The sequence below is a fragment of the Podarcis liolepis genome (genome assembly GCF_965112155.1).
Source record: "Podarcis liolepis genome assembly, chromosome: 1".
Classification (NCBI taxonomy): Eukaryota; Metazoa; Chordata; class Lepidosauria; order Squamata; family Lacertidae; genus Podarcis; species Podarcis liolepis.
Genome location: NC_139554.1, coordinates 27,788,080 through 27,813,236, shown reverse-complemented (window position 1 = coordinate 27,813,236; position 25,157 = coordinate 27,788,080). Strand labels below are relative to the sequence as shown.

General features: G+C 43.8%; 1 protein-coding gene across 7 annotated transcripts in view; it reads right to left on the bottom strand.

Annotated features, from left to right (window-relative positions):
• The window catches only part of CEP128 (centrosomal protein 128), a 185,055-nt gene extending 159,898 nt beyond the window's left edge, over nt 1-25,157 (bottom strand). The window contains exons 1-8 of one of the 7 annotated variants that reach the window (XM_083501440.1): nt 24,904-25,157; nt 19,496-19,642; nt 17,160-17,246; nt 15,726-15,849; nt 15,103-15,221; nt 14,788-14,879; nt 13,530-13,602; nt 1,246-1,362 (exon numbers count right to left, since the gene is read on the bottom strand). In XM_083501440.1, the coding sequence (XP_083357566.1) occupies nt 1,246-1,362; nt 13,530-13,602; nt 14,788-14,879; nt 15,103-15,221; nt 15,726-15,849; nt 17,160-17,246; nt 19,496-19,636 (753 nt within the window). In that variant the 5' untranslated portion in view covers nt 19,637-19,642; nt 24,904-25,157. Of the gene's footprint in view, nt 1-1,245; nt 1,363-13,529; nt 13,606-14,787; nt 14,880-15,102; nt 15,222-15,725; nt 15,850-17,159; nt 17,247-19,495; nt 19,643-22,237; nt 22,377-24,903 lie in introns of those variants that run through there. The other 6 variants (XM_083501442.1, XM_083501441.1, XM_083501443.1 and 3 more) reach the window with 6 other exon arrangements.

Here is a 25,157-nt window from a genome sequence, read left to right as displayed (position 1 = left end):
TTGCATTTACAAAGGCTCATGGGATAGCCAGACACTGTTTTCACATTTTCTTTTTTGCCCTCTCTGGGTTCTTTTAGGGCCACATCTGCCATTTTTAAAGTCACTTTGGGGTTCAGTGCAATGCGCACTTGCGCGGTTGCAAATCAATTGGCTATTGCCGGTACCAAATGATGCACATAGCTCCTGAAAAAGTAACAAACATCTGTAAAAAATAAATTGCTAGCCCATTTGAGAATTTACTGTGCAGAACTCAAACACCTTCATTTCCTCTCCACTCTAATGGATCACAACCTTTTACCACCATTCCGTGAAATTTAAAGACAGAGAATTCAAAACTCTTTGACCCAAGAAGAGCACATGAATCTTTACCCAAATTAAAATGTATGCTACTTTCTCTCTTTTTCTTCTTTAATGTGACCTCCGAAAGGAGAGTCACTCTTTCAGAACAGAAAGTGTCAATCTAAATTAATCCTCACCGGCTTATACTGCACTGTATAATCTGCAATTGCCTTTTTTTAAAAAAGCACATAGGTCACCACATGTATTAAGGCAACCAAATATGAAATTAAACTTTTCATAGACTCTGTGAGACACCAGAGTAAAGTCAGTCAGAGATGACTATCCAAATAATCGCCCAAGCACTTAAATTAAATCTAAAATTACAAAGTATGCATTTTATCTCCCCGAGGTTTTCAAGTGTTAGGGTGGAGTAATTTCTCTACCACTCTTGCAGGCATTTCACACACTCTGTTCTAAGAGAGGGCCAAAAGGGCCTTAATTTGCCTTTTCAAAAGGCGAACAATAGCTCAGTTTGTCTCCACAGCACAAACTCTTGTACTCTGCCAGATGCATTTTGCTTCAAGCAAAGCTGATTATACAGCACGAGGAAACCGGCTATTCATTACATCATATTTAGGCTTCAAGAGAGCAGTATTCACAAGGTGGTTGTTAACAGCGTTTTTAACAGTTTAAATCTTAGGTGTAACTGAAGATGTTTAAAAAGAAACACAAAAAAACCCCAAAGCCTGCTCAGAACCAAAAAAACGCTTTAAATACTCGCTGCCTCAGGGAAGAGAACCCCTTTCATGTATGGCTGTCTGACAGTTCGCTTGATGCACAACAAAATGCATCTGCAAAAATGGCAGTCATTCCTTGAAATAATTAGCTCAAACTAGACAGGGAGCAAGGACCAGATAGATATGCAGTTCTGTACGCATTTTAAAAAAACTTGACTGCTTTGCATACCTCCTGCAGATGCAGAGACATGTGTCCCAGCTGATCCTGACGTTTTTCAACAAGCTGCCTTTCCGAGCGGATTTCTCGTTCTATCTCCTGAAGCCTCCTCTCCACCTGTTCCGACACCTTCAATGAAAAAGGCGGGTTGGGGAGAAGTGAAATTATTCCGTTAGAATGCCATTGAAAGTTTAAAAAAAAAAATACCACTCGTTTTTCTAGCAAAGTAAATGCAAAGGCCTAAATACAATTGTGAAGTCCTCCGTTGGTTAGCAGTGAAATGCCTTTCTGCCTTGTGGTAAAGAAGACGAAAAGCGAAAGGGGGGAGGGCACAGAAACAACGCTAGGGCAAGCTCCACTCAGGTTGTCTGTGCCCTCCAACACCACCTCCCTTCACAGGGCCAAGAGAAACACCTGTCCCACGGGAAGGAGAAAGAAAGCAAAGCAAGTAAGCAAAGACAACTACCGGACCGGCTCCAATTGGACTGTCCCCACCTCCCCAAGCCTTGCACTCCATGCCATTTATTTGTCTTAGTCTTTTAAAAATGTAAACTGCCTCAGGTACGTTGGCAGAAAGATGCTACCGTATATACTCGAATATAAGCTGACCCGAATATAAGCCGAGGAACCTAATTTTACCACAAAAAACTGGGGAAACGTATTGACTCAAGTATAAACCGGTTCACCACACCACAAACCTGGTGGTGGCAGCAGTGGCGGAGGAAGAACAAGCAGCCCGAAAGGCTGTGGCGCAGTGGGTCAGTGCGTCTGGCTGTTAACCAGAGGGTTTGTGGTTCAAGCCCACCCAGAGATAGTTATGGGCAGGATTCATGCATTGCAAGGGGTTGGGCTAGATGACCCCTCAGGGGCCCTTCCAATTCTACATTTCTATGATTCTATAAGTCTTTCTCTCCCTTGCCTAATTTCAGGGCCTTGGAGCTGAGACAGGGAGTACTGCTTAATTCACTTGGGGGAGTATCCTGAACCACAGAGAACTTAAAAATCATTGCAATCAATCTGCATCTGCTAAAACCCAAAGTCTCTTCGGTAACAGACTGAGTTCTTTTGACCCGTTGACCACTGCCACACGTGAGCTTTCCTCCTTGTTACCATGTAGTGCTTTGCATGTGAGTACTAGGTTAATAATAATAATAAATTGTATTTATACCCTGCCCTCCCCGGCCAGAGCCGGGCTCAGGGTGGCTAACACCAGTAAAATTACAGTAAAAACATAATGGGGGGGGGACAATTTAAAATACAGGTTAAACTGCAATTTAAAATGCAGCCTCATTTTAAAAGTAGCCCATAGATCAAAACCATAAGGGGAGGGAAACATAAGGACTGAGTCCAAACCAAAGGCCAGGCAGAACAGCTCTGTCTTGCAGGCCCTGCAGAAAGATGTCAAGTCCCACAGGGCCCTAGTCTCTTGTGACAGAGCGTTCCACCAAGTCGGGGCCAGTACTGAAACGGCCCTGGCCCTAGTTGAGACCAATCTAACCACCTTCCGACTTGGGACCTCCAAAATATTTGAACACAAAAGGCAGGAAATGAAAGCTTCAGAGGAACAGGCCATTATCATGTCTGCGTGTGGCATGTCTGCACCCACACGGTACATGTGCAGCATTTGGGTGAAGAGAATCTCAACTTTCTTCTTCTTAGAAGGAAAAAAAAGCAAGAGGAACATTTGATCACAGCCTTGAGCATATAGCCTGGAGAATCCTCAAAAGCCAGAGTTGGAATGAGCTGGAAATCTGGTCACAAGTGAGGCTCCATTGCCCTGCATAGCTATTTCTCACAACTCAATAAAGCAAATCTAATTATGACAAATAAAATATGCAGAACTTGTATTAGTCTTAGAATCCAGCAATATACTTCTTACAAATTTTTATCTTGTGGAGCTTAATGGGACCCCAAGTGGTCTCCCATTCAGATCCTGACCTGCTTATTTACAACAAGGTTGCAGCGCCATGGGCCTTCAAACAAAATGTCTGTGAGTGTGTGTGTGTTGACAAATCCTTGGTCAAGTATGATCACACTGCCACCCTAATAGAGCAAAGAGAGATTCATAGGCGGAAGCAGGTTTCACAAGCCTGCAGGTATTCCAGGTGCAAATGTGCATCTGGATGACAAGACTCACATTTGGACCACATTAGAATGGCAGGATGAGTCTTTTGATATGGATGGAAATGTGCAACCCCATCTAGGGTCACTGGTTGTACACATGTGGAACTGGATCAGAGACAACTTACCATAATGTGAAAATTAGATTTTTGTGAAACCACACTGAAATTCCATATACCACTGCCAGGATTTTTGTTGTTGTACCTTTGCTAAATGACAAATCAAGAACTGAACTAGAATAGCCTCTGGCCTTAAAATAATAAAAAATATGACTGAATGAATCAGTAACTGCAGTAATATTATCAGAAGAATTATTTGCTGTAATTATTTCTTTGCTTTACAGGGAAAGAAAACAGGAAAATAATACTTCCCTAGATTGCGGTTTTCATTCTTTCCTTTCCTCATCTATTTGCAGACACTGCCCTCTAGCAGTGAGCAGGGAGTTGAACATTCTATGCAAACATGGGACTTATTATAGCTTTATGGTAGTTATTGCTTTTTATTGCAGTTTCCATGCTGCAGAGCTGTATTCATGGCGTCATAGTACATTTTGCAGCAACATTTATCCATATGATTTGCAAACAATAAATGTTAAGTCATATTTGGAGTTGGCACTACAATCATAACCTACGTCCACAATTATGAAGGTTAGATGTACTATAGATTGTGTTTTTCCTTCCAAAATGTCTGCACTTACTGAAACTATGCTATAGTTTCCACCGTCTTTAAACTGCTTCTTTACCATTTACACTTGGTTGGAATTGCCGCAACAAAAAGGTCAGCCCTAAATTCATAATTTAACCGAACACACCAATGTCATCTCCTTGGCTTGAGTCTCCAAGTGCCCTTTCGCTCGCCAAAAACACCACCTACTCATGGAAGAACAGTTTACAACCTGGAAGAAGGAGGATGTGGAAGGAATGACCCCCAAATTCAGCAAAGTCCTTGCCAATGCTCAGACTCTTATGCAAGACCTTGCAGAAGCCCTTTTTCAATGAGCAACTAGAGTTTATATGCTGCACACCCTGTATCTTCCTTGTTCACCTTGCTAATCACGTTATAATGCAATTCCTAGTTTAAACGCATGCAAATGGGAGACCTTTTTTTTACAGTGCAGCATCACAGAGCTGACGAAACAGCAGCAATGCTTTTCCCCCTTCTGCTCACGGTTCTTCGGAACCGAACCCATGTTTTTAAAAACACCTAAGATTGTTATATATATATATATATATAGTCCTTTATTTCATTGGCATTCTGTGTTCTTTGCAAAAGCAATCTGAGCTACACTGTTGTGGAAAGCACTCTCCTTGCTTTCTCTTTTAGGGAAAGACATTTAAAAAGTATCAAGAATGGATGATTAATCCATGATTACTGAAGGTTAATTCCCGATTTATTGGAGCCAAATTACTTTTCAAACAACATTAGATGGAAGGTTTTCAAGCAACGCTCCAAAAGAAACCAATCATTACAAGTACTTAAAAAACAGCACGCTAGAGTCAAGGGCAGTTAAAAGTCTAAGCAGCTGTAGCCATGGAACAGAACTTGAGAGAACTGAAATTGCAATCCACAGTATGCAATCAACAGGAACTTCAGTCAAAAGAATAAAAATACGTAAACTTCCAACACAGGAATTCCAAGGATGAAACACCAAATAAGGAGGGGGCAGAGGTTGTATTCTAGAAGTGTCGGGGAGACAGTTGCCCCAACTCACAACCAGCCCCTTACGCAGGCAATGGCTGCATACAAGGCTAGAGCACAACTACACATGTCGGACATGAGACAGGTGTTTTCGGGCTTGTGCTGCTCTATTCAAATGCAATCCAACAATAGACGGAATTTTGCTTCTGCAGAACACACGGCAGTAGAATCAGAAAACCCACTTGAGAATGCGCCACTGCATCCATTTGCAAGCCAAGGGTTCCTCATTTGTATTTAGGTCACAGGTCCTAACAGTTTGTCCAGCTCTGTTCACAAAGCTCCCTCGAGTTTCAAGAACAGCTTGTTGAGCAGCACAAGTGGATGCTGCCGGAGGTGAGGAGAGTGTCAAGAGTCCTGCTGCACACACATGAAAGGGCTGGAGGGAGGGGGAGCCCAACCAGAGGGAAAGACACAGGTTAGCCACCCCTGCTCCATGGCCTGCCCTTTGTCAATAGAGGATCAGGTCTATAAATCTCTGAAATTCCACGCTTTACTGAGACCAGCACAAGATAAGAGAAGATGGTGGCACATTTGTCAGTTGCCTGCGCTGCACACCTATGGGTTTCGCTCACAGCGAAAGGGGTCTTCACGCTGCTTCTTGATGCTTTGCTCCAGAGTCCCAGTCTCCCTTTGTAAAACCTTGAGGTCTTTAAAGCTCAAGAGGGGCCTGGAGCCTAAATCTCAGGTAGACTTCACAGTCCAAAAGTCATCTGGGCAGAGTATAAGGACACTTGGACAAAGGACTATACAAAGACACAGCAGAAGCCAAGACTGGCTGCTGAGGCCAAAACAGTCCTCATGGCCATTCCCAAATTCTCACCGTTAAACTATTCAGCCACAGCAGCCAAAGCGGATTCCCAGAGAGAAGCCAAAAGGCAAAGGCATGCCATGTTCTGCAAAGTGCTGGTGAGAGTCAACTCTCTCAGATGCCTTCATCCCCAACCCAAACAAGCAATACTTGTGACTGTCTGGGGAAGGGATCTCGCCCCCACCCCCTTCCCCAACCCATCAGCACTGCTTCAATGACAACTATTAAACTGGCGCTGCTCATGTGCATTTAAGCACCTGTGGGAACCATCCCTGGCACCAGGATGGGCTGTGGAGATGCCAATTCTCCAGCTAATGCTGTAGAAATTTCCAAAGCTGCTATGTACCCATCAGCGCACCTGCACAAAAGGGAATACACACATAGTTTCTGGGAAAGCTCAGTTCATAATATGGGGGCACGTTGCTGGATCATGCACAAGCCTTCGATTTATAATTTCATTAATTGTTCGAACTACCACTTTCTGCTAAGTTGGTTTCATAAATTTTATTAACTGGCAGATGCCCCATCGCTCATTCCACTTGTCAGCTCATCCACCAACCCCTTTGCCAACTGCCCTTCCCCCACACCTAGCCAAACCCCCTTCCCTTTACACACCAACCTCCTTGTCTGTCCCTTCACAACTTGCTTGTTTGCCATGAAAAATAAACTGAGACCTTTTTTCTGCATTCCTTGCTGCTCCTTTAAAACCTAATGAAACATGAAAATTCCTCAGCACTAGAAGTTAAACGGGAAAAATATTAATTATGGCTGCACTAATTCTGTCTCAAAAAGGATATTCTAAAATTCTGTCCCCTAACAATAGAATTCTGATTTTTTTCAACATCCAAGTTGGAAAGGTATTCTTGTAACGTAATTTTGCTTAAATAATATCCCTAGTTGTGTGACTGGACTCACTTAGAAAAAGTTATTGTTGATGCAAAATGCTTTCTTAACATATGATCCAATAACTGCGGCTTTGTCTAAGCTTATGTATGTCACCAAACAACTTTATCAATTCCATCTTTGTTACTGTGAGCATTTGTTAAATATAGCACTACGTCATCTGCAAAAAAAAAAAAAAATTCCATACCTACTCTCTGTTAAAACAAAATAGTTACAGTGTTTGTGTAAGTTGATTGCAGAAGTTTTATTAATTATCGCAAAATTAAAGGCTGGGAATGGGCATCCTTCCTAGTTTCCTTAGACAAATAAACGGATTTGAAATTCAAGTGCAAATAATGTTGCTCTTGGATTACTACAGATAATACTAATCTACTACTGTTTTAATTCAATGCAATTTAATTCAAGACACTTTAATTCAATGCAGATATCTCATATGTAGGGAGAGCAGAGATCAAAGAACTAAAATAGGGCTAATAAGTGCAAATCCTCAGATGCCAGAGTTTTCCAAACAAAATGCTCAGGTTTTTGTACAGGGAAACATATATTTCTTCTCGCAAACCCTTCAAAGCCACCCATGTTTCAGGGTGATACATATGCATGATAAGATTCAATTGAGTTTTCAGGATTTGTATCAACATAGTTGGAAGCAGCGCTAACAGCTGTTCTCCCCCCTTTAGGTTTACAAAGTAATCTCAACAAATCACACATTCTCTATATATCCAACGTCCTTACTGTCCTTTTCATGCATCTGATAAAGAAATGTGTAAGTGTCACAGGCTCTTAGCAGCATAATCAACAAGCCCACACGCCCCTGGAGAGCAGCCATTTTAATAGACATGGCAACAAAAGATACAGAAATCCACTGCAGGACATCTGCTTGGCTTGCAGAAGGTCCCAGGTTCAATCCCCAGCGTCTCCAGCTAAGGCTAAGAATGTTCCCTACCCAAAACCCTAGAGAAACACTGTTAGTCATTGCAGACAATACAGAGATACACGGACAAGTGGTCATAGACTCACTATAAAACAGCTTCCTATTTTCCTAATTATAATAATAACGGTAAAGAAAAACAAGCCTTATGGAGAACGGTTGAAGGAGTTGGGGATGTTTAGCCTGGAAAAGAGGAGACTGAGAGGAGATATGTCAGTCATCTTCGAATATCTCAAGGGAAGAGGGAGCAAGCTTGTTTATTCCTGCTCTGGAGGGTAGGACTCGAGGCAATGGCTTCCGATTACAAGAAAGAAGATTCCAAGTAAGAAGAACTTTGTGACAGTAAGAGCTGTTCATCAGTGGAACGGACTCCCTCAGGAGGTGGTGGCCTCTCCTGCATTGAAGCTTTTGAAGGAGAGGTTGGGTGGCCATCTGTCATGGATGCTTTAGTTGAGATTCCATCAATAAACACACGAGAAGTAACTGGATGTGTTCTTAAATAAATAAGGTATACTATTCATTGTATCAAATTGTAAATTTCAACAGAAGTAACTCATAAAGTTCAAAAAACGAACAAAGCAGAAGACCCAGTGGATCAGACCATTCTCTAGTCAGTTCATGCATAAGGTCCATCCGTGTAATGGTGTCTATTCCACCTGTCTGTTCATAAAGTCCAAACAATCCACATGAAAGGTTGTTACAGTTCCACAAAATCCTTTCACAGAGTCTAGACAAGGATTTCCAGAATATTGGGCTTGTTTCGCCGTCCTGGGCTTCATCAGTAGTTAAAGAATAGATGTGATATTACAACACAGTGGATCTTAGGACATAGTAGCAGCTACTACAGTGGTACCTCAGGTTAAGTACTTAATTCGTTCTGGAGGTCTGTACTTAACCTGAAACTGTTCTTAACCTGAATCACCACTTTTGCTAATGGGGCCTCCCACTGCTGCTGCGCCGCCGCCACACAATTTCTGTTCTCATCCTGAAGCAAAGTTCTTAACCTGAAGCACTATTTCTGGGTTAGCGGAGTGTGTAACTTGAAGTGAATGTAACCCAAGGTACCACTGTACTGTGAAAGGATTTGACTAGAACTGACTAGAGAATGATCTCATCCACTGGGTCTTCTGCTTTGTTCATTTGTTGAACTTTATGAGTTACTTCTGTTGAAATTTACAACTTGATACAATGACTAGTATACCTTATTTATTTAAGAACACAGCCGGTTATGTCTCGTGTGTTTACTGATGATGCTTTATGTGACCATAGGTTTATTTGTTGTTGTTTTGTTTGTTGGGATTCCTACATTGCAGGGGGTTGGACTACATGACCCTCAGGATCCCTTCCAACTCTACATTTCTATGATTCTATGAAATGGGACCTGCAAGAAAATGTTGGCATGTAGACTGACCCTGTTTGGGATTTCAGCCACCTAGGCCCTCTTTCTGGACAGTCCATTCTCCCCTCCACTGTTTTTTGCTCTCCCCACCCCAGCTTCCCAACAAACACTGTAGCCTGCAGCCTGTAGTCGCTAAGCATGTTTCATTTTCACTGGGCTCTTTTCAGTCCTCCCTCTGCTTAGTTTCTTTCCACAAAAATAAAGGTTTTCATGCACTTTTGCAAAGCCTGAGGGCTGTCCCCCCCCGCCCCCGCCCTGCACAAGCTTGCCTGCGCTTCCCCCACTCTGCATGGATCCTCTGGCATGCGTAGACAAAATCGGCCAACTTCATCAAGAATAATTAATCACTGTAACGTAACAAGTACAAACAAACAAACAGAGCTGTGTGCCACAAAATTGTTCTTTGTTCTTTTTGCCTTGGCAGCTCCAGATCAGTTTTAATTACTATGTTGACAGTACTTGCCTGCATGCTAACATCATACTGCATTGTACTGTAAATTTGTAGAAATAATGAAGACTTCCAGTTGGCACAAGTGTCCCTCATCTCAGCACTTTCCGAAACTTCCTGAATTTCTTCTTCGGAAATGGAATAAGCCTTCTGTTAGAAATTATTGCAAATGATATTTTTTTAATAAAAAAAAATCTATGGAAGGCAAGAGGCTGGGTCTGGGGGCAGAGACGTTTATTTTTAAAAGATGCACAGAAGTTGCCTGATACAGAATGAGACCATTTGGTCCATCTGTCTCTGTCTCTTACCTACAGAGGACTCTCCCAGCCCTAACTGAAGATGCCAGGGACTGAAGCTTAGGAAATTTTGTATGCAAAGGATGTGCTCTACCAGTAAGAGGGCCAGCCAGATGCCTCAGAAGGAAACTCATAAGATAGGCACGGGCACAGCACTCACCCACTTCTGATCCCCACCAAGCAGCATTCAGAGGCCTACTACCTCCAATAGCAGACGTCCATAAGGCTGAGGCCTGCTCAGTTAAAGACTTTTTTTGTTTTTTAAAAAACCCAACAACTACTGCCTCACCTGTATCACACGCAAACACACATTTTCACAGCTCCCTTTGACTTATGTAACTCTTTTATTATTATTTGTAAAGCCAACAGGGAATGATAACGTTGTGAGGTTTTGATGTCAGTATTTAATTTTACACACAGCGGTTCCCCCATTACACAAGTAATAATCTGAAGACATGTCACTCCATGATGTTTTCTCATTTGCAGATTGTGCTGCAATGCGGGGGGTTGAGTTTAACCCTGAGGCTTTCCATGGGTTGTCTTTCAATGCAACTCTCAAAAACTCAGCCTTTCCGACTGAGATTTGTTTTGATTTTAGGGCTTCTGAACAATGAAAAGCAAGCTTTTAAATGTCTTCTTTTTTTTAAGATTACATTTTGATTATCTTTATTCCATAGATCCACATAATTTTAAAAAGCGCATACTGATATCACAGCGGAAATGTTCTATGGGCCAGAATGGGTGGCCATTACTATTCGGGTTAAATAAATGAATTAGGGTTGTAGTTATGGGTTGTTTTTATAGCCTTTCGGTCCATCTGATGTCAGGAGTAGGTCACATGAGCTGGAAAAAATTAATTTTGAGATTTTATTTTTGGACAATAGTCCAGAGAAGCCAAAATATAGCCTGTCTTCTGTTTAACACACTAAATTTTTCATCATATAGCCCCCTATCTGACACTGAGCAGCAATTGAGGTAACATTCCATATACAGCGGTACCTCGGTTTACCAAAAGTCCCGTTTACGAACTATTCGGTTTACGAACTCCGCAAAACCAGAGGTAATGTTCCGGTTTGCAAACTTTACTTCGGTCTACGAACGGAAGCCAGACGGTGGAAGGGCACCAGCGGTGGGAGGCATCTTTAGGGAATGCACACCTTGGTTTAAGAACAGATTTGGTTTAAGAATGGACTTCAGGAACGGATTAAGTTCGTAAACCGAGGTACCACTGTATAAAACGCTCTCTTAATTCACCCCACTTAATCTGTCAACATATATCCTTCCAGATCTTTACAAAAGGGTAGAGGTATCACCTTGAAGGATTAAATTAGGCACTGTCTTTGTTTACAGCCTATGACTGTGGTAAAATTTCTAGACATGATTGTTGTCAGTAATAAGTCATTTCCTCTGGAAAAAAAACACCTTCAGCATTTAAAGATAAACAGGCAAAAACATGTAATACTCAAGTGTGAGCAACAAACTGAGTAAAACAATTTGACAGATGCAACGGATTCTATGTGCAATAAAAAGCCAAGGGGATGAAAATGAAAGAGTGCTTTGATTCCATGACAACACTTTTTATTAAGTTGGTATGTTGTTGTCAAAACGTCCTCCACAAATCCTCAAGAATAGGGAAAGCTGAAGTATGTTTTCCCAAATATTTTAACTAAGGATAAAAGTTGTCATCGCTATCTTCTTCAAGGACAAATCCACAGCCGTCCTTGTTAGTTTGGTTGTCGCAATGTTGCATGTTACATATTGCTGCCCATGTCAAACCATTCTTTACTGAGGTACATCTGAGCACTGCGTAAGATTGCTTATAACCAGCAGGAGAGTTGTATAGTGGGTCACCACAAATAAATATATCCAAGACTTATTTTTGGGTAGGAGGCTGGGGTTTAAGCCTCCATTGGCTGCGTGCTCTCCTCTCAGGAGGGAACAGGATCGCGCAGCCAAGGCGGCAGGATTTAATCCCCGCTCATCCGCTGTCTCTCCTCCTGGGAGACCTTTGCAAGCAAGGAGCATCCATCGGGGCATTGTTTAATACAGCTACAGTAAAACATGTCATTTGTCCCTCAGGGGGGAAAGTCCATTCTGTTGAATTTGAGCGGCTGGTCAGGAGAAGCTGAAAGACTTAAGGCCGTCAGGGACATTAGAAAGAGCTCCCGCTCTCGTGCTAATAGCGCCAGTGCTATTGCTGAAAACATGGGCCTCTGAGCAAGAGGGCATCACATCAAGAAAGAAAGCAACAAAATAAACAGGAGAGGAGGAGTCCATCATTCAAAACATAGGAAGCTGCTTTACATGGAGTCAAACCATTGTGTACACCTAGCTCAATGTTATCTACACGGCCTGGCAGCAGCTCTCAGGAGTTTCAGACAGGGGACATTCCCTGTGGGTGCCGGGGACTGAACCCGGAACCTTCTGCAGATGCCCTGCTAGTGAGCTAAAGTCCTCCCAACTATACTAATACAGTGGTACCTCAGGTTAAGTACTTAATTCGTGCCGGAGGTCCGTACTTAACCTGAAACTGTTCTTAACCTGAAGACCACTTTAGCTAATGGGGCACCTCCTGCTGCCGCTGCGCCGCCGCTGCACAATTTCTGTTCTCATCCTGAAGCAAAGTTCTTAACCCGAAGCAGTATTTCTGGGTTAGCAGAGTCTGTAACCTGAAGCGTATGTAACCTGAAGCATATGTAACCTGAGGTACCACTGTATGTAACTCATGAGAGATGAGTTTATAGCTGTAGGGCTGGGTGGTCCTTTTGGTGGGCTATTTGCCATTGCTCCTTCTTTTCCAATGCCTGCTACTTGCTGTATTTCTTTGCCCGGACTCCAACCCACCCACCCCCAGCCCTGCTCCCACCATTGCAGGGGGGTTGGACTAGATGACCCTTGGGTCCCTTCCAACTCTGCAGCTCTATGATTCTATTTCTTCCTTCTTTCCTCAAGACCTAGGAACACCCAAAATTTTCCTGCCTCCTCCACACCGGCTTGTAAACTGCAAGAGCCTCTTACTGTGGGGTTTTTATTGTAGGGGTGCATTTATCACACGTCATCTCTGGTACTAGTATTTAGCAGTAGAGGCAAAGTCTCTTGAGTCCTTAAGTACATCTATATGCTCTTTTCCCATTCTTGTCTTATGGAGAGCTGGTGTAATCCAGTGGATAAGAGGATGAGCTGTGAATCAGGAAGCCCCTGGCTTGAATCTCTTTTTTGCCATACACCCACTAGCTGGGTTTAGGCAAGCCATTCCCTCTCAGGCTCAACACCACCCCACTACTATATGCAATATGGGGGTTAATGATACTGACTTGACTTACAACAACACCGTAAGGTAAGGTTTGCAATGCACGAGAAGCACTTGAAATAATGGAAAGGGTTATCCCAACGTGAAGGGCTGCTACTATTATCCACTTTCTTCAACAGTCCATGAGCCAAACACCAGTTGTGCAAGAGATTGTTTTGACTGACCCAGTTTAGACAATCCAAACTTGACAGTCTTAATATTATATACAGAAGAGAAGAGGGCAAGCAAGTTAACAAGCTCAGACTTTGCCTGGCTCTAGGGGTGCTTTAACATGCCATCATTTGCAGTATGGTTTACAAACTGCACAGAGTATTGCAAAGCAGCCCTACAAGAAGCCACCTCCATCCCGCCCCACAACAAAATGCCAATTTTTCAAGGCACTCACCGCATCCTGTCTTTGGGATTCGTTCAGTTTGTCAGACAAGTCTTCCAACATCCTTTTTGTTTCTGCATCAGTTCTTTGTGCAAAAGAAAGCATGAAAACAAAATGAAAACCATTTCTAAATATATCATGCGAATGATTCTTTTAACATTACTGTTAAAGTGTTGTTACTTCAGGACACAGCCCTTCTGGCTGGAAGAAACTCTCGCATAGCAAATTTCCAGTAGCGCAACACAACTAAGTTATAAACAAAGAAACGGGGCATGGCTTTGTTCAGTACTACTAGCCATGAACTCATTTTCCAGTAAACAAAAGACAGTTGCTTTTTTAAGTCAACAAAACATTGCAGAACTAAATTTATTGATGTTATGCAGACACCATTACCCTTAATAGGGGAAGTCTATTTGCTAGGGGGGAGCAGGGCGGGGCACACAGGTGAGCCAACAAGCCTGATGTTCTCATATCAGACATCATGCTTGAATAGAAGCCGTTGAACATAGAGCCAAGTGTGCATAATTCTGATCTGCAAAATCTGATCTGCAGTTCCGAGGTTTCCTGCCATCTAGACTGAGCCTAGTTTGAATGTGACATCCAACATGGGGGCATGAGGCATGTTGGCAAATCCCACTCCCCACACTGTGCCTATAAAACATAACATCTACATAACACCTGTCACTATAGCATATGCACCCCCCTAAACAAACAGATTTCTGTTCTATTTTGTTGCCTGTTGAGTTTTTTTAGATTACCACTTTTTGTGTAAAGAGAAAGGAGAAACTCACAGCTGGCAACACAGAGTGAAGTAATCCCCTATTTTATTTTATTTTATTTTATTTTATTTTATTTCTCCAAATTAGAAAGTAAGCCCCTATTCAAAAGTGAATTTCAGTTAATAAGGTGGGCACAACCCCACTCTGTATATGCTCTCACCACAAGGACAATGTCTGCATAGGGTACCTGTCATTCTTTGCATGCAGAAGCTGCCAACCCCTTGTAATCATGGCAAAGTGAGTTCTTAAACTGCAATTCCTATATGATAAGTGTTCACACTTTTTCCTACATAATAAAAATGTTTCATGCAAAGGAGTCCTAGAACTGGATTCTCAAATCAACTAGTTATTACCCAACAAGAACCACTCAGTGAATTCACCAAGCAGTGAAAATCTACTAGGAATGTGTAGTCTGGAGGAGGGCCAGTGCTCTGAGTGGAAAGTCTATTTTCTACACTATTTTGTCAAGCAAAGTCACACTCTGTCCATACCGATTTCTTCTGGAAAGCTCTCTGTTGAGGTCGTCTCCCAAACGAACTTGTTCACTGCTAAGATCTCTGAGTGACTGGTGTAAAGAGTGCAGCTGCAATAGGAAAGAACAGAGTTTAAAATCATCGATTTAGATAGGTTTCTTTGCCTCAAAATCATTGCACACACACACACACACACACATAAACACGAGACATTTGTGCAAACTACATTTACAGCGGCCTGGTTCGCACGTCATGGTAAGCCAAACTACGGTTTACTGGGACTGCACAAATGTGCTTGGTGCTTATTACCTTCTGTTAAGGATGGCTACCTACCTGATCTGGATTATCTCCACGGTCAACAAATCGGACAGCAGACCTAGACCGCCGCCGCCGCGTACCCAGGGTGTCGCTATAATCTCTGAGGGGAGAGATAGGCTGGAAATGACGACCTTCTTCACAAGATAAAAGAAAGGCAAATTAGCATAACCTTCTTAAGAAATATGCATAAACACAGTTTACATTGTGATAGAACAGTCACATTATATTTTAAGTGAACTCAAGCAGTCCACCTCCCCCACACTCACGCATACATGACACCTTTCAGCCTGTTGTTGTTTAGTCGTTTAGTCAAGTCCGACTCTTCGTGACCCCATGGACCAGAGCACGCCAGGCACTCCTGTCTTCCACTGCCTCCTGCAGTTTGGTCAAACTCATGCTGGTAGCTTCGAGAACACTGTCCCACCATCTCGTCCTCTGTCGTCCCCTTCTCCTTGTGCCCTCAATCTTTCCCAACATCAGGGTCTTTTCCAGGGAGTCTTCTCTTCTCATGAGGTGGCCACAAAGTATTGTAGCCTCAGTTTCAGGATCAGACCTTTCAGCCTACTAGCTTATTAAGTTATTGAACAACATCTTTTAAAATCAAGTGTTTGGATACTCCAGAGCGAAATGAAACATACCTGGGGCACCACCATCCAGGTCACTTGGATATAAGCTTGAAAGAGATGCACTTCTTACTCCAGAATTTCTCAATAACCGTTGGCTTCTTAGTTGACCTATGGACTGCTCCAGTGTTTCTTTAAGCTGCATTAAAATGACGACTCATTAGGTGGGGACAGCAAGAGACTTTGTATGCGAACAAATACAATAACTAGCTGAATAGCTATCTGACACCTGTGGGGTTGGGGGGAGAAATAGATATGACTTCTAAGAAAAGCATGCAGTTGTGGCCACACATGACAACAAACACACTTTAGCTGAAATTCTTAGCATAACAGAGTATCACCATGGAAGAGGTGTTTCTGAAATGTTCAAGTCCTATCTGGGACAGCTGTCCCCTGTGCAGAGAAGGATATGTCCCATGAATATTTGAATTTGCTCCAAATGCTGAATGAGACATGTAATTCATATACTTTTCATCTGCTTTCATGAGCTCACATTAGCAGCACTGTTAGTTTTTAACTGGGTTGCAACAAGGTGTTGAGTTCTTATGTTTATTAGATCTAGCTAGGAGAGAATGTTCTAGACACAAAGGTAGGTTTGTGATTTAGTGGACCAAGGCCATTTTTTTGAGATGAGTTTCTAAGAAACAAAATACAAACAAACAAGGCAAAAATACTTTAATGATATATTTTAAATTGTTGCAACCTGCCCTGGGACCTTACAGTGAAGGACAGGTAAAAAACTGAATTGTTAATTAATTAATTACATTAGGGCAGGAAGGATCCCTGTATGGGATAGGGAAGCTGTTTCTGCCCAAGGGCCACATTCACTTCTTGGCAATCTTCTGAGGGCCACATGCCAGCAGTAGGCAGGTCCAGAGGAATAAGCAGGCAGAGCAACATATTCAAAATTTCCCTGGGAAAAGGAGATTAGTTTCTACACACACTCAGGCACTCCTTTTTCTGCTCCAAGCAGACAAGCAAGAGGCATTATCAGAGTTCAACGACACATTCCAGCCAGGCAAAAACACCTGGGGGTCTGAAGCAGGGGAAGTTAGCAGTTTGGCCTGAGGAGAGCTCCAAGGACTAGCTGGAGAAACTCACAAGGCCTGAGGTTTCCCACACTGAACACAAGGTGGGGATGAAAGAAATGCTCTAGTTGCAGCATAGCAGGGTTCAGGTGGAAAGAAAAGGTCGCTGTCTGAAACAATGAAAAGAATAGCATTTCTCGGCTTGGAACGGAAGGCGGCAAAAAGAGAACAAGTCTGCCATGCGGCCTGTCAGACCACAGCCTTCTTCCACCACCCACACCTAAAAGAGTGAAGTAGAGCAAAGTTGGCTACAGTTCCAGCCCACCACCACAAGATACTGAGGAGCAAATAGGAAGATACATCCAGCAAAACGTTTAGGGGCATAACCTGGTGAGTTTAGATTTTACCAACAGCAGCTCACATTTGCAATTGCGTCTGCCTGTTCATTGTTGTATTCTCGATACTGGCCCAGCATCTGGTCCACATGTTTCAGGTTCCGATTGGTATCCTTAAGAAAAGCATGGGAAAAGAAAACATCATTAAAAGAAAAACCTCAACCACAAACACTACCCCCCTGTAAACCTGTGCCACTTCTCCTACTCTAAAAGGTAAAGGTAAAGGGACCCCTGACCATTAGGTCCAGTCATAGACGACTGGGGTTGTGGCGCTCATCTCGCTTTATTGGCCAAGGGAGCCGGCGTTCAGCTTCCGGGTCATGTGGCCAGCATGACTAAGCTGCTTCTGGTGAACCAGAGAAGCACACGGAAACGCCATTTACCTTCCCGCTGGAGCGGTACCTATTTATCTACTTGCACTTTGATGTGCTTTCGAACTGCTAGGTTGGCAGGAGCAGGGACCGAGCAACGGGAGCTCACCCCATCGCGGGGATTCGAACCGCTGACCTTCTGATCGGCAAGTCCTAGGCTCTGTGGTTTAACCCACAGCGCCACCCATGTCCCTACTCTGCTTAATGCCAAATCAGGCACCTCAGTGTTTGAAAATGCTGAACAGAGGCTGCATATCCAAACATGCACACAGGTTTCATATCCTTCATGAACACAGGCGACAGCATGAAGACAGCTCTTATTGAGGATGGATGTGGATAACCCAACCGTGTGGGTCCGTGACAGATGACAGGAAGGGAATATGTACTCCAGATGAATGGGCACATGCAATTCCTGAAGCAGGTTTCTGATCCAATAATCATGGCTAAGGACAAGCTTGCATTATGATACAATATACACATAAGGTGTGTGTGTGTGTGTGTGTGTGTGTGTGTGTGTGTGTGTTCAACACTGAACAAAAGTGAACTTTCCATAAGCACAAGGATTTCTCCTTGCTATCTAGCACAACAGGGTCTCCCCACTGTTGTTCCCTCCACATGCCCCATAAATCTGTTTTAGGGTTCCCACCACAGCAGACTTAGGGGTGGTGCAGGGAACATGCAGCGGGAGCGGGGAAAGCCTGTCGCACTAGCACAAGATTTCGTTGACAATCACCCATATTTTTTAAAAAGTGGGGGAGAAAGTCACAGTGCTCACAAGGCACTATGTGTAGAATATTGGGTACAGCATCACTTCATCTCAAAATTATTAATACAGTGGTGCCTCGCAAGACGAAATTAATTCGTTCCGCAAGTTTTTTCTTCTTGCGAGTTTTTCGTCTTGCGAAGCACGGTTTCCCATAGGAATGCATTGAAAATCAATTAATGCGTTCCTATGGAAACCGCTTGCCAGGCTGGCGGTGCGGAGAAGGGCTTTTCTCCCCACCGCAAGCCTTCAGGACAGGTACGGGAACAGAGGGGAAGGGGCGCAGCGCTTCTCCTCTGTTCCCGGGGCTTGCGGTGGGAGGAGGGTTTTTCCTCCCCACCGCCAACATTCAGAACAGCATTCTGAATGTTGGCGGTGGGAAGGAAAACCCTCCTCCCACCGCAAGTCTTCAGGACAGCCATCCGAAGGCTGGCGCGGGGAGAAGGGCTTTCCGCCCCACCGCCAGCCTTCGGAGCAGCCTTCCGAAGGCTGGCGCGGGGAGAAGGGCTTTTCTCCCCACCGCCAGCCTTCGGAGCAGCCTTCCGAAGGCTGGCACGGGGAGAAGGGCTTTTCTCCCCACCGCCAGCCTTCGGAGGAGCCTTCCAAAGGCTGGCGCGGGGAGAAGGGCTTTCCGCCCCACCGCCAGCCTTCGGAGGAGGTCCGAGGACAGTGGGGAAGACGCGCTGCGCTTCCCCGCTGTCCCGGCGGAGATTTCCCTATGGGCTTTCGTCTTGCGAAGGAATCCCATAGGGAAATTCGTTTTGCGAAGCGCCTCCAAAACGGAAAACCCTTTCGTCTAGCGGGTTTTCCATCTTGCGAGGCGTTCGTCTTGCGGGGCACCACTGTATACAGAGGTCAGCTAAGGACTGGTGCAGAAATATGCTATAGTATCAATAACCTTACTCGCTGATTCTATGCATATATATTTTTTCTCAGATAGTTTTCTGATGTCAATGGAACTTATTAGCAGGTAACAATGCTTCTGGGCTGTAGCCCAGATGATTTTGTGCCAATGCAACATGGCATTAAAACAGCTAACAGAAATAACTGCAGTAATTTCTCTGGTTTATTCCAAAACACGCTCCAAACTTTTTAAAGTGTCTAGCAATATTTCTCACAGATACAGCACCGCAAGACATGTGACACAGTGGATGGATCTGAAGCCCTTTCTTTTCTTTGCACAAGAAACATAAAAACATGCTTTGAAAAATGTAGTTCTGTTAGCAACCTGTAATGTGCTTGCTAAAGTATGGATCTTCTCTGTAACATCTTCAGCACCACCATGATTTCGGACTCTGGTTGCCCTTATAGGACCACGCCTCCCAATTCTACGATGGAAGTTGTCAGATTCGCTGGATGAATCGGCCATTGGTATCTTCAAAAACAAAGCAACAGCAGCCCATGATATTTATTTATTTCAATTACTTATTAGCTACTTTTCAGAACCAAGTAAGAAATAAAACAGTAGAACCATTTGTAGAATATGGAGGACTGAACAAATAACAGGCATATGAAATGTCCCAAAATATCATACTCTGGCATTATACCAAAAAACCCACAAAAAACCCACAAAAGCCTAGATGAGGATAAGCAGATTGGAGATGGCTTGACTTCCATTGGCTCCCAATAAATTCTATGGAACAAAGTAAACAATAAACTTTAACCGAAGACAAGAGTTGAGAAGAAGTAAGGTATGACCTTCTATCAAACATAATACACACACACACTGAGGCCTCTACAATACTTTTGTTCCAATGTTTTAAGTTTACATGCCACTTTTCTACTTTCACAATTTTCAAAGCAATTGACAGCATAATATAATGAACTCCACCCAACCAATAGTAAAGGTAAAGGTAAAGGTAAAGGTACCCCTGCCCGAACGGGCCAGTCTTGACAGTCTCTGGGGTTTGTGCGCCCATCTCACATCTATAGGCCGGGGGCCAGCGCTGTCCGGAGACACTTCCGGGTCACGTGGCCAGCGTGACAAAGCTGCATCTGGCGAGCCAGCGCAGCACACGGAACGCCGTTTACCTTCCCGCTGGTAAGCGGTACCTATTTATCTACTTGCACCCGGGGGTGCTTTCGAACTGCTAGGTTGGCAGGCGCTGGGACCGATCAGCGGGAGCGCGCCCCGCCGCGGGGATTCGAACCGCCGACCTTTCGATCGGCAAGCCCTAGGCGCTGAGGCTTTTACCCACAGCGCCACCCACGTCCCGTACCCACCCAACCAATAAGCACCTGTAAAAAGGGAATACTTTTTACAGAACAGTAAAGAAGCAGTCAACATCTACCCCATACAGTATTCACTAAAACCCTTTTGGATAAAAATGTTTCACCCTGGCACCTCCCTTACGCTTTCTGGGAAGAAGATTCCATAGACATTGTGCCATCACTAATAAGGATCTCTTCCCAGTTACCATTCTCCAAAGCCCTGAAGGTAAGAGCATCTGAAGGAGCACCTTCCCCTCCTTATCTCACCCTGCAGATGTGTAGATCTCTATAAAAACGATGTAACCATATGGGTGATAGCAAGAGAACAATCAATCCCTACACATTTGTGTTGGGAACTCTGGTACTATCCTATTTTCTGCTCCTGATCTGTCATGATATGAACTCGATCAGATTGCTTTGCTCTGTTCCTGAAAATCTCTGGTAGCATGTAGGATTCATCTCTATCCATTGTGTATTTTTTATGGCAAAGGAGGAAAGCTCTCACTTACGGCTTCCAGACTTTCCTCCGGGACAGTTTTCTGCTTCTTCTTCTTTGATTTTAGCTTTGCCAAATTCAGAACTTAAACAACTGCCCTGGCATGAATGCTGAACTTAAAACCATTGCCCTGACATGTAACCAGTCTGTGCCACATCCTTAAGATCATGTACTGTGACATTATTATGGTGCAGCCAGACACACAGCCAGTCCCAAGTATTTTCTCACTGGCGCAACCAACCTTGCAGCTGTGCCATATATTCAAGCTTCTATAAACTGCTATTTTTAGTACAGCAATCCCAACAGCAAAAGCTCAGTTCTAAAGAGAATCCACTTTCTTACAGAGCGAAAAGAAAGGCTTGTTTAATAGTCACTGCCAAGGGCAGCATTGAAAAGAGTAGAAGGACAAAGTAGTTGGCTGAATGGGATACATTCATCCCAAAATTAAGACAATTTTCTACTATGTATTTATATGAATCTTATACATACCTCAGTAAGTTACTAAGTGGAAAGCATTTTTATGGCTTAATTTTTGCAAAAAGCAACTCTTGCATGCTAATAGATCCATGGATCCTTAGCATTCTTAGCATAGACTATTTCCAAAAGTCCTCAAAAGATCACAAGCTAATTTTAGTTAGCAGATCTTTGAAAGATGAATGACCTTTCAGAGATCTGCTAAAAACTGATAAAACAACACAGCGATAGAAATCGTATGCAAGGAGTTAGGAATCTTCTACATTAGTTGTACTTAAAACATACACTTGTGGTGGTAAAAACCCAATCACTTTAAAGTGTTTTTTTTTTACTGCTCCTCTTGTTTTAAGAAAAACAGTGTTTTGAACAGTTTGGGGAAAAGGCTTTTTTAAAACAGTGCTTGCCTCATTCCCCAAACACGCACACATATGCAGTAATTATTTAAAAGAATTTCTAGGATGCTTAATATTTTTTTAAATCCCTGAGTGGTATACAAAACTAACATTAAAAAACCCCAGTATAATAAAAAAGTAAAACAGCATCATAAAAACAGGAACAAGTTCCTCCCAGGCAAAAGAACACTGGTTGCTCTGATCAGCCGTTTTCTAACTTTTCTCTTTAAGAAGCACTTTTCACATTGACATAGCTATGAAAATATATCACAGAAACTCTGCACACCGAACCCTTTCAACTCCAGAACCCATCTTTAGCACAACCATGCACTTGGAAACCTTTTTCTTAATGTTAAACATATATTTGTATAGTGGTAGTGCTGCTGTTGTGACCCACCTTAGATCAGGCTCTTAGATCAGCTGAAGACCTTAGAACTGTGGGCATACTCTGCTCACACGCTGTTGCTTCCTTGGTTAGCTGTTTCAATCTTAAGCTGTCATGTGAACATCTAAAACACACCCAACCATCCTCACACTTGTAAATTCAGGGGAAGATCAGTACTGAAGCAGGAAAGCTATAGTTTTGGGAATACCATTACTGAACTTCTCACTGAGGGACCTCTGGTAAAGCTTCCAAGGAGCTCCACAATTCTGCAGACACAGTATCTGCCCTGATCAAGCTATACTGAGCTACATACATAAACAGAATAAAGAAAGCAGGGCTTATATCAGAAACACGGCACATATTTTTCAGCCTGTTGCCTGAGGAACAGTGCTGAAACAGTTGAATAAGCCACAACTTCTCTACCCTGAAATTAACAGGAAAAGGAAGCTGAGTCAAAAAGAGATCTTGGTGACAATTGTGACATTTTAGCTTTTGCTTAACCCACTCTGAATTAAGTCAATGCAGTTGAACAGAACAGAACCATTGAAAAAATAGGGAGAAAGGAAAAAGAGATCAGATTTTTTGACAACACCACAGCATGGCAACCCGTTTGTAGTCCATATTGCACTACGTTGTGATTAAATTACAAGCAACTCAAAAATGTTAAGCCCAACATAGAAACTTTCTATGCAGCCACAGAGGAACTGCTGAAAAGGGATGTGATGAAACAACTTGAATACTATTCTTAGCCTTTCATACAGACAGAAAACATTGTATCAGAAATCTGCCATTTCGTTGATCAAGCCTTATTTTATTCTACTTCATGTGAAATATAGGGTTTTTTCCTTCTTACCATAGCTGTAAAGCTTGCCTCAATTCAAGGGCAATTATCTACACACTTCATGTTTTTAACTTTCTTGTAAGGGCAGAGACCTGTTCCTCACAAACATTACAGACTTCCATATGGGGAGAGGATGTACTACAGACAGGTGACAGCAACTACCACAAAGAGCTACTACACAATCTCACCCCAGCATCACCCCAACATCATATTGCAAACATCATATTTCACACCATACTGAATGTGTGTGTGTGTGTATTTGAACGAAAGTGCATTGTACAAACTGCTTAAATTGCTCTTCAGGTTTGAAATCCCTATTTCCCAATCCCTATGCCTCCTTGAAACACAAACCAGAGAAAAATAATTGGCCATTGTCATCTCAAGTTGCTAAACCTCAGATGCACAGCACCAAGCTGCAAGTCCCATTGCCTTCAGTCAGGCATATTCCTAACTATGAGCACACAGAATTGCAGCCCTCCCTGGAAACAGACCTTAACTCAGCTTACTAGTAGGTGAAAGTGGTAGTAGGGTATCCGCTTTGCATGCATAAGGTCCCAGGTTCAATTCCTGACATCTCTGAACAGGGTTGGGAGAAACTGAAATCCCGGAGAGCCACCACAGAGCAGAAAATACTGAATTAGATGACTGGTCAGCCACGCCCCTCAAAAGTGCTTAGTTAGGACCGGACCACTCCCACATTCCATCAGGCCTATGGGTCAAGCCTATAAGGCCTGGGGTGAGGAAGAAAACAGACTTCACGCCAAATGAAGCCAAAAATGTTAAAACAGCACCACACTGCTGTGCTGCAATGACTAATAATATAATAATAACAATAATAATTTATTATTTATACCCCACCCATCTGGCTGGGGTTCCCCAGATACTCTGGGTGGCTCCCAACATATTAAAAATGCGACAAAACATCAAACACTAAGAACTTCCCTAAACAGGGTTGCCTTCAGGTGTCTTCTAAAAGTCAGATACTTGTTTATTTCCTGAATGTCTGATGGGAGGGCATTCCTCAGGGCGGGTGCCACCACCGAGAAGGCCCTCTGTCTGGTTCCCTGTAATCTCACTTCTTGAAGTGAGGGAACCCCCAGCAGCCCCTCAGAGCTGGACTTCAGTGTCCAGGCTGAACGATGGAGGTGGAGACGCTTCTTCAGGTATACAGGACCAAGGCCATTTAGGGCTTTAAAGGTCAGCACCAACACTTTGAATTGTGCTTGGAAACGCACTGGGAGCCAATGTAGGTCTTTCAGGACCAGTGTTTGGTCCTGAAAGACCTACATACGGTCTCGGCGGCCACTCCCAGTCACCAGTCTAGCTGCCGCATTCTGGATTAGTTGTAGTTTCCGGGTCACCTTCAAAGGTAGCCCCACGTAGAGCACATTGCAGTAGTCCAAGCGGGAGATAACCAGAGCATGCACCACTCTGGCGAGACAGTCTGTGGGCAGGTAGGGTCTCAGCCTGGGCACCAGATGCAGCTGGTAGACAGCTGCCCTAAGAAAAGGGATCTTTTTTTTCTTTTTGCCCAGAATAGGATCTTGCCGCGCTTGGAAGACACAAGAGGACTAGAAACTTAACCGCAGCTGTCACCTTCAGTTGACTTTTGAGCCACCTCAAATGGCAGGCAATGCTTATTTTTCATGCACTTTTCGAAAGTGCCACAATAGCCGTTAACAGGAGAGGCCCCCCTGGAACTTTTCAACCACCCCCAGACCTGCACCCCACTGTCACCATGGGCAGCCAGGCACTGGATCCCACTCCCCGTCAGCCCAAGGAGATCCCACCCCCGGGTTCCCAGCACCCCACACCCGCCCAGACCGATCTCTCTCACCGGGCTCCCGTTCTTCGGTCCTGGGATCAGCCCTCCCGCCCTGCGTCCCGTCTCAGGGCCGAGGCATGGCTCTCGGACGCCTCCAGCTCCAACCGCCCGGCACCCGGCCGGCTCCTCCACCCACCCCGCCGCTATGGCAACTTGAACTAGCCGCCCTGCCACCGGGCGAAGAGCGGCCTCTCAGGGCGCCAGGGCCCCCGCGGCGCTCGGCATCATGGGGATCGTAGTTCGCAGTGCCGCCGGCCGCCTCGGCC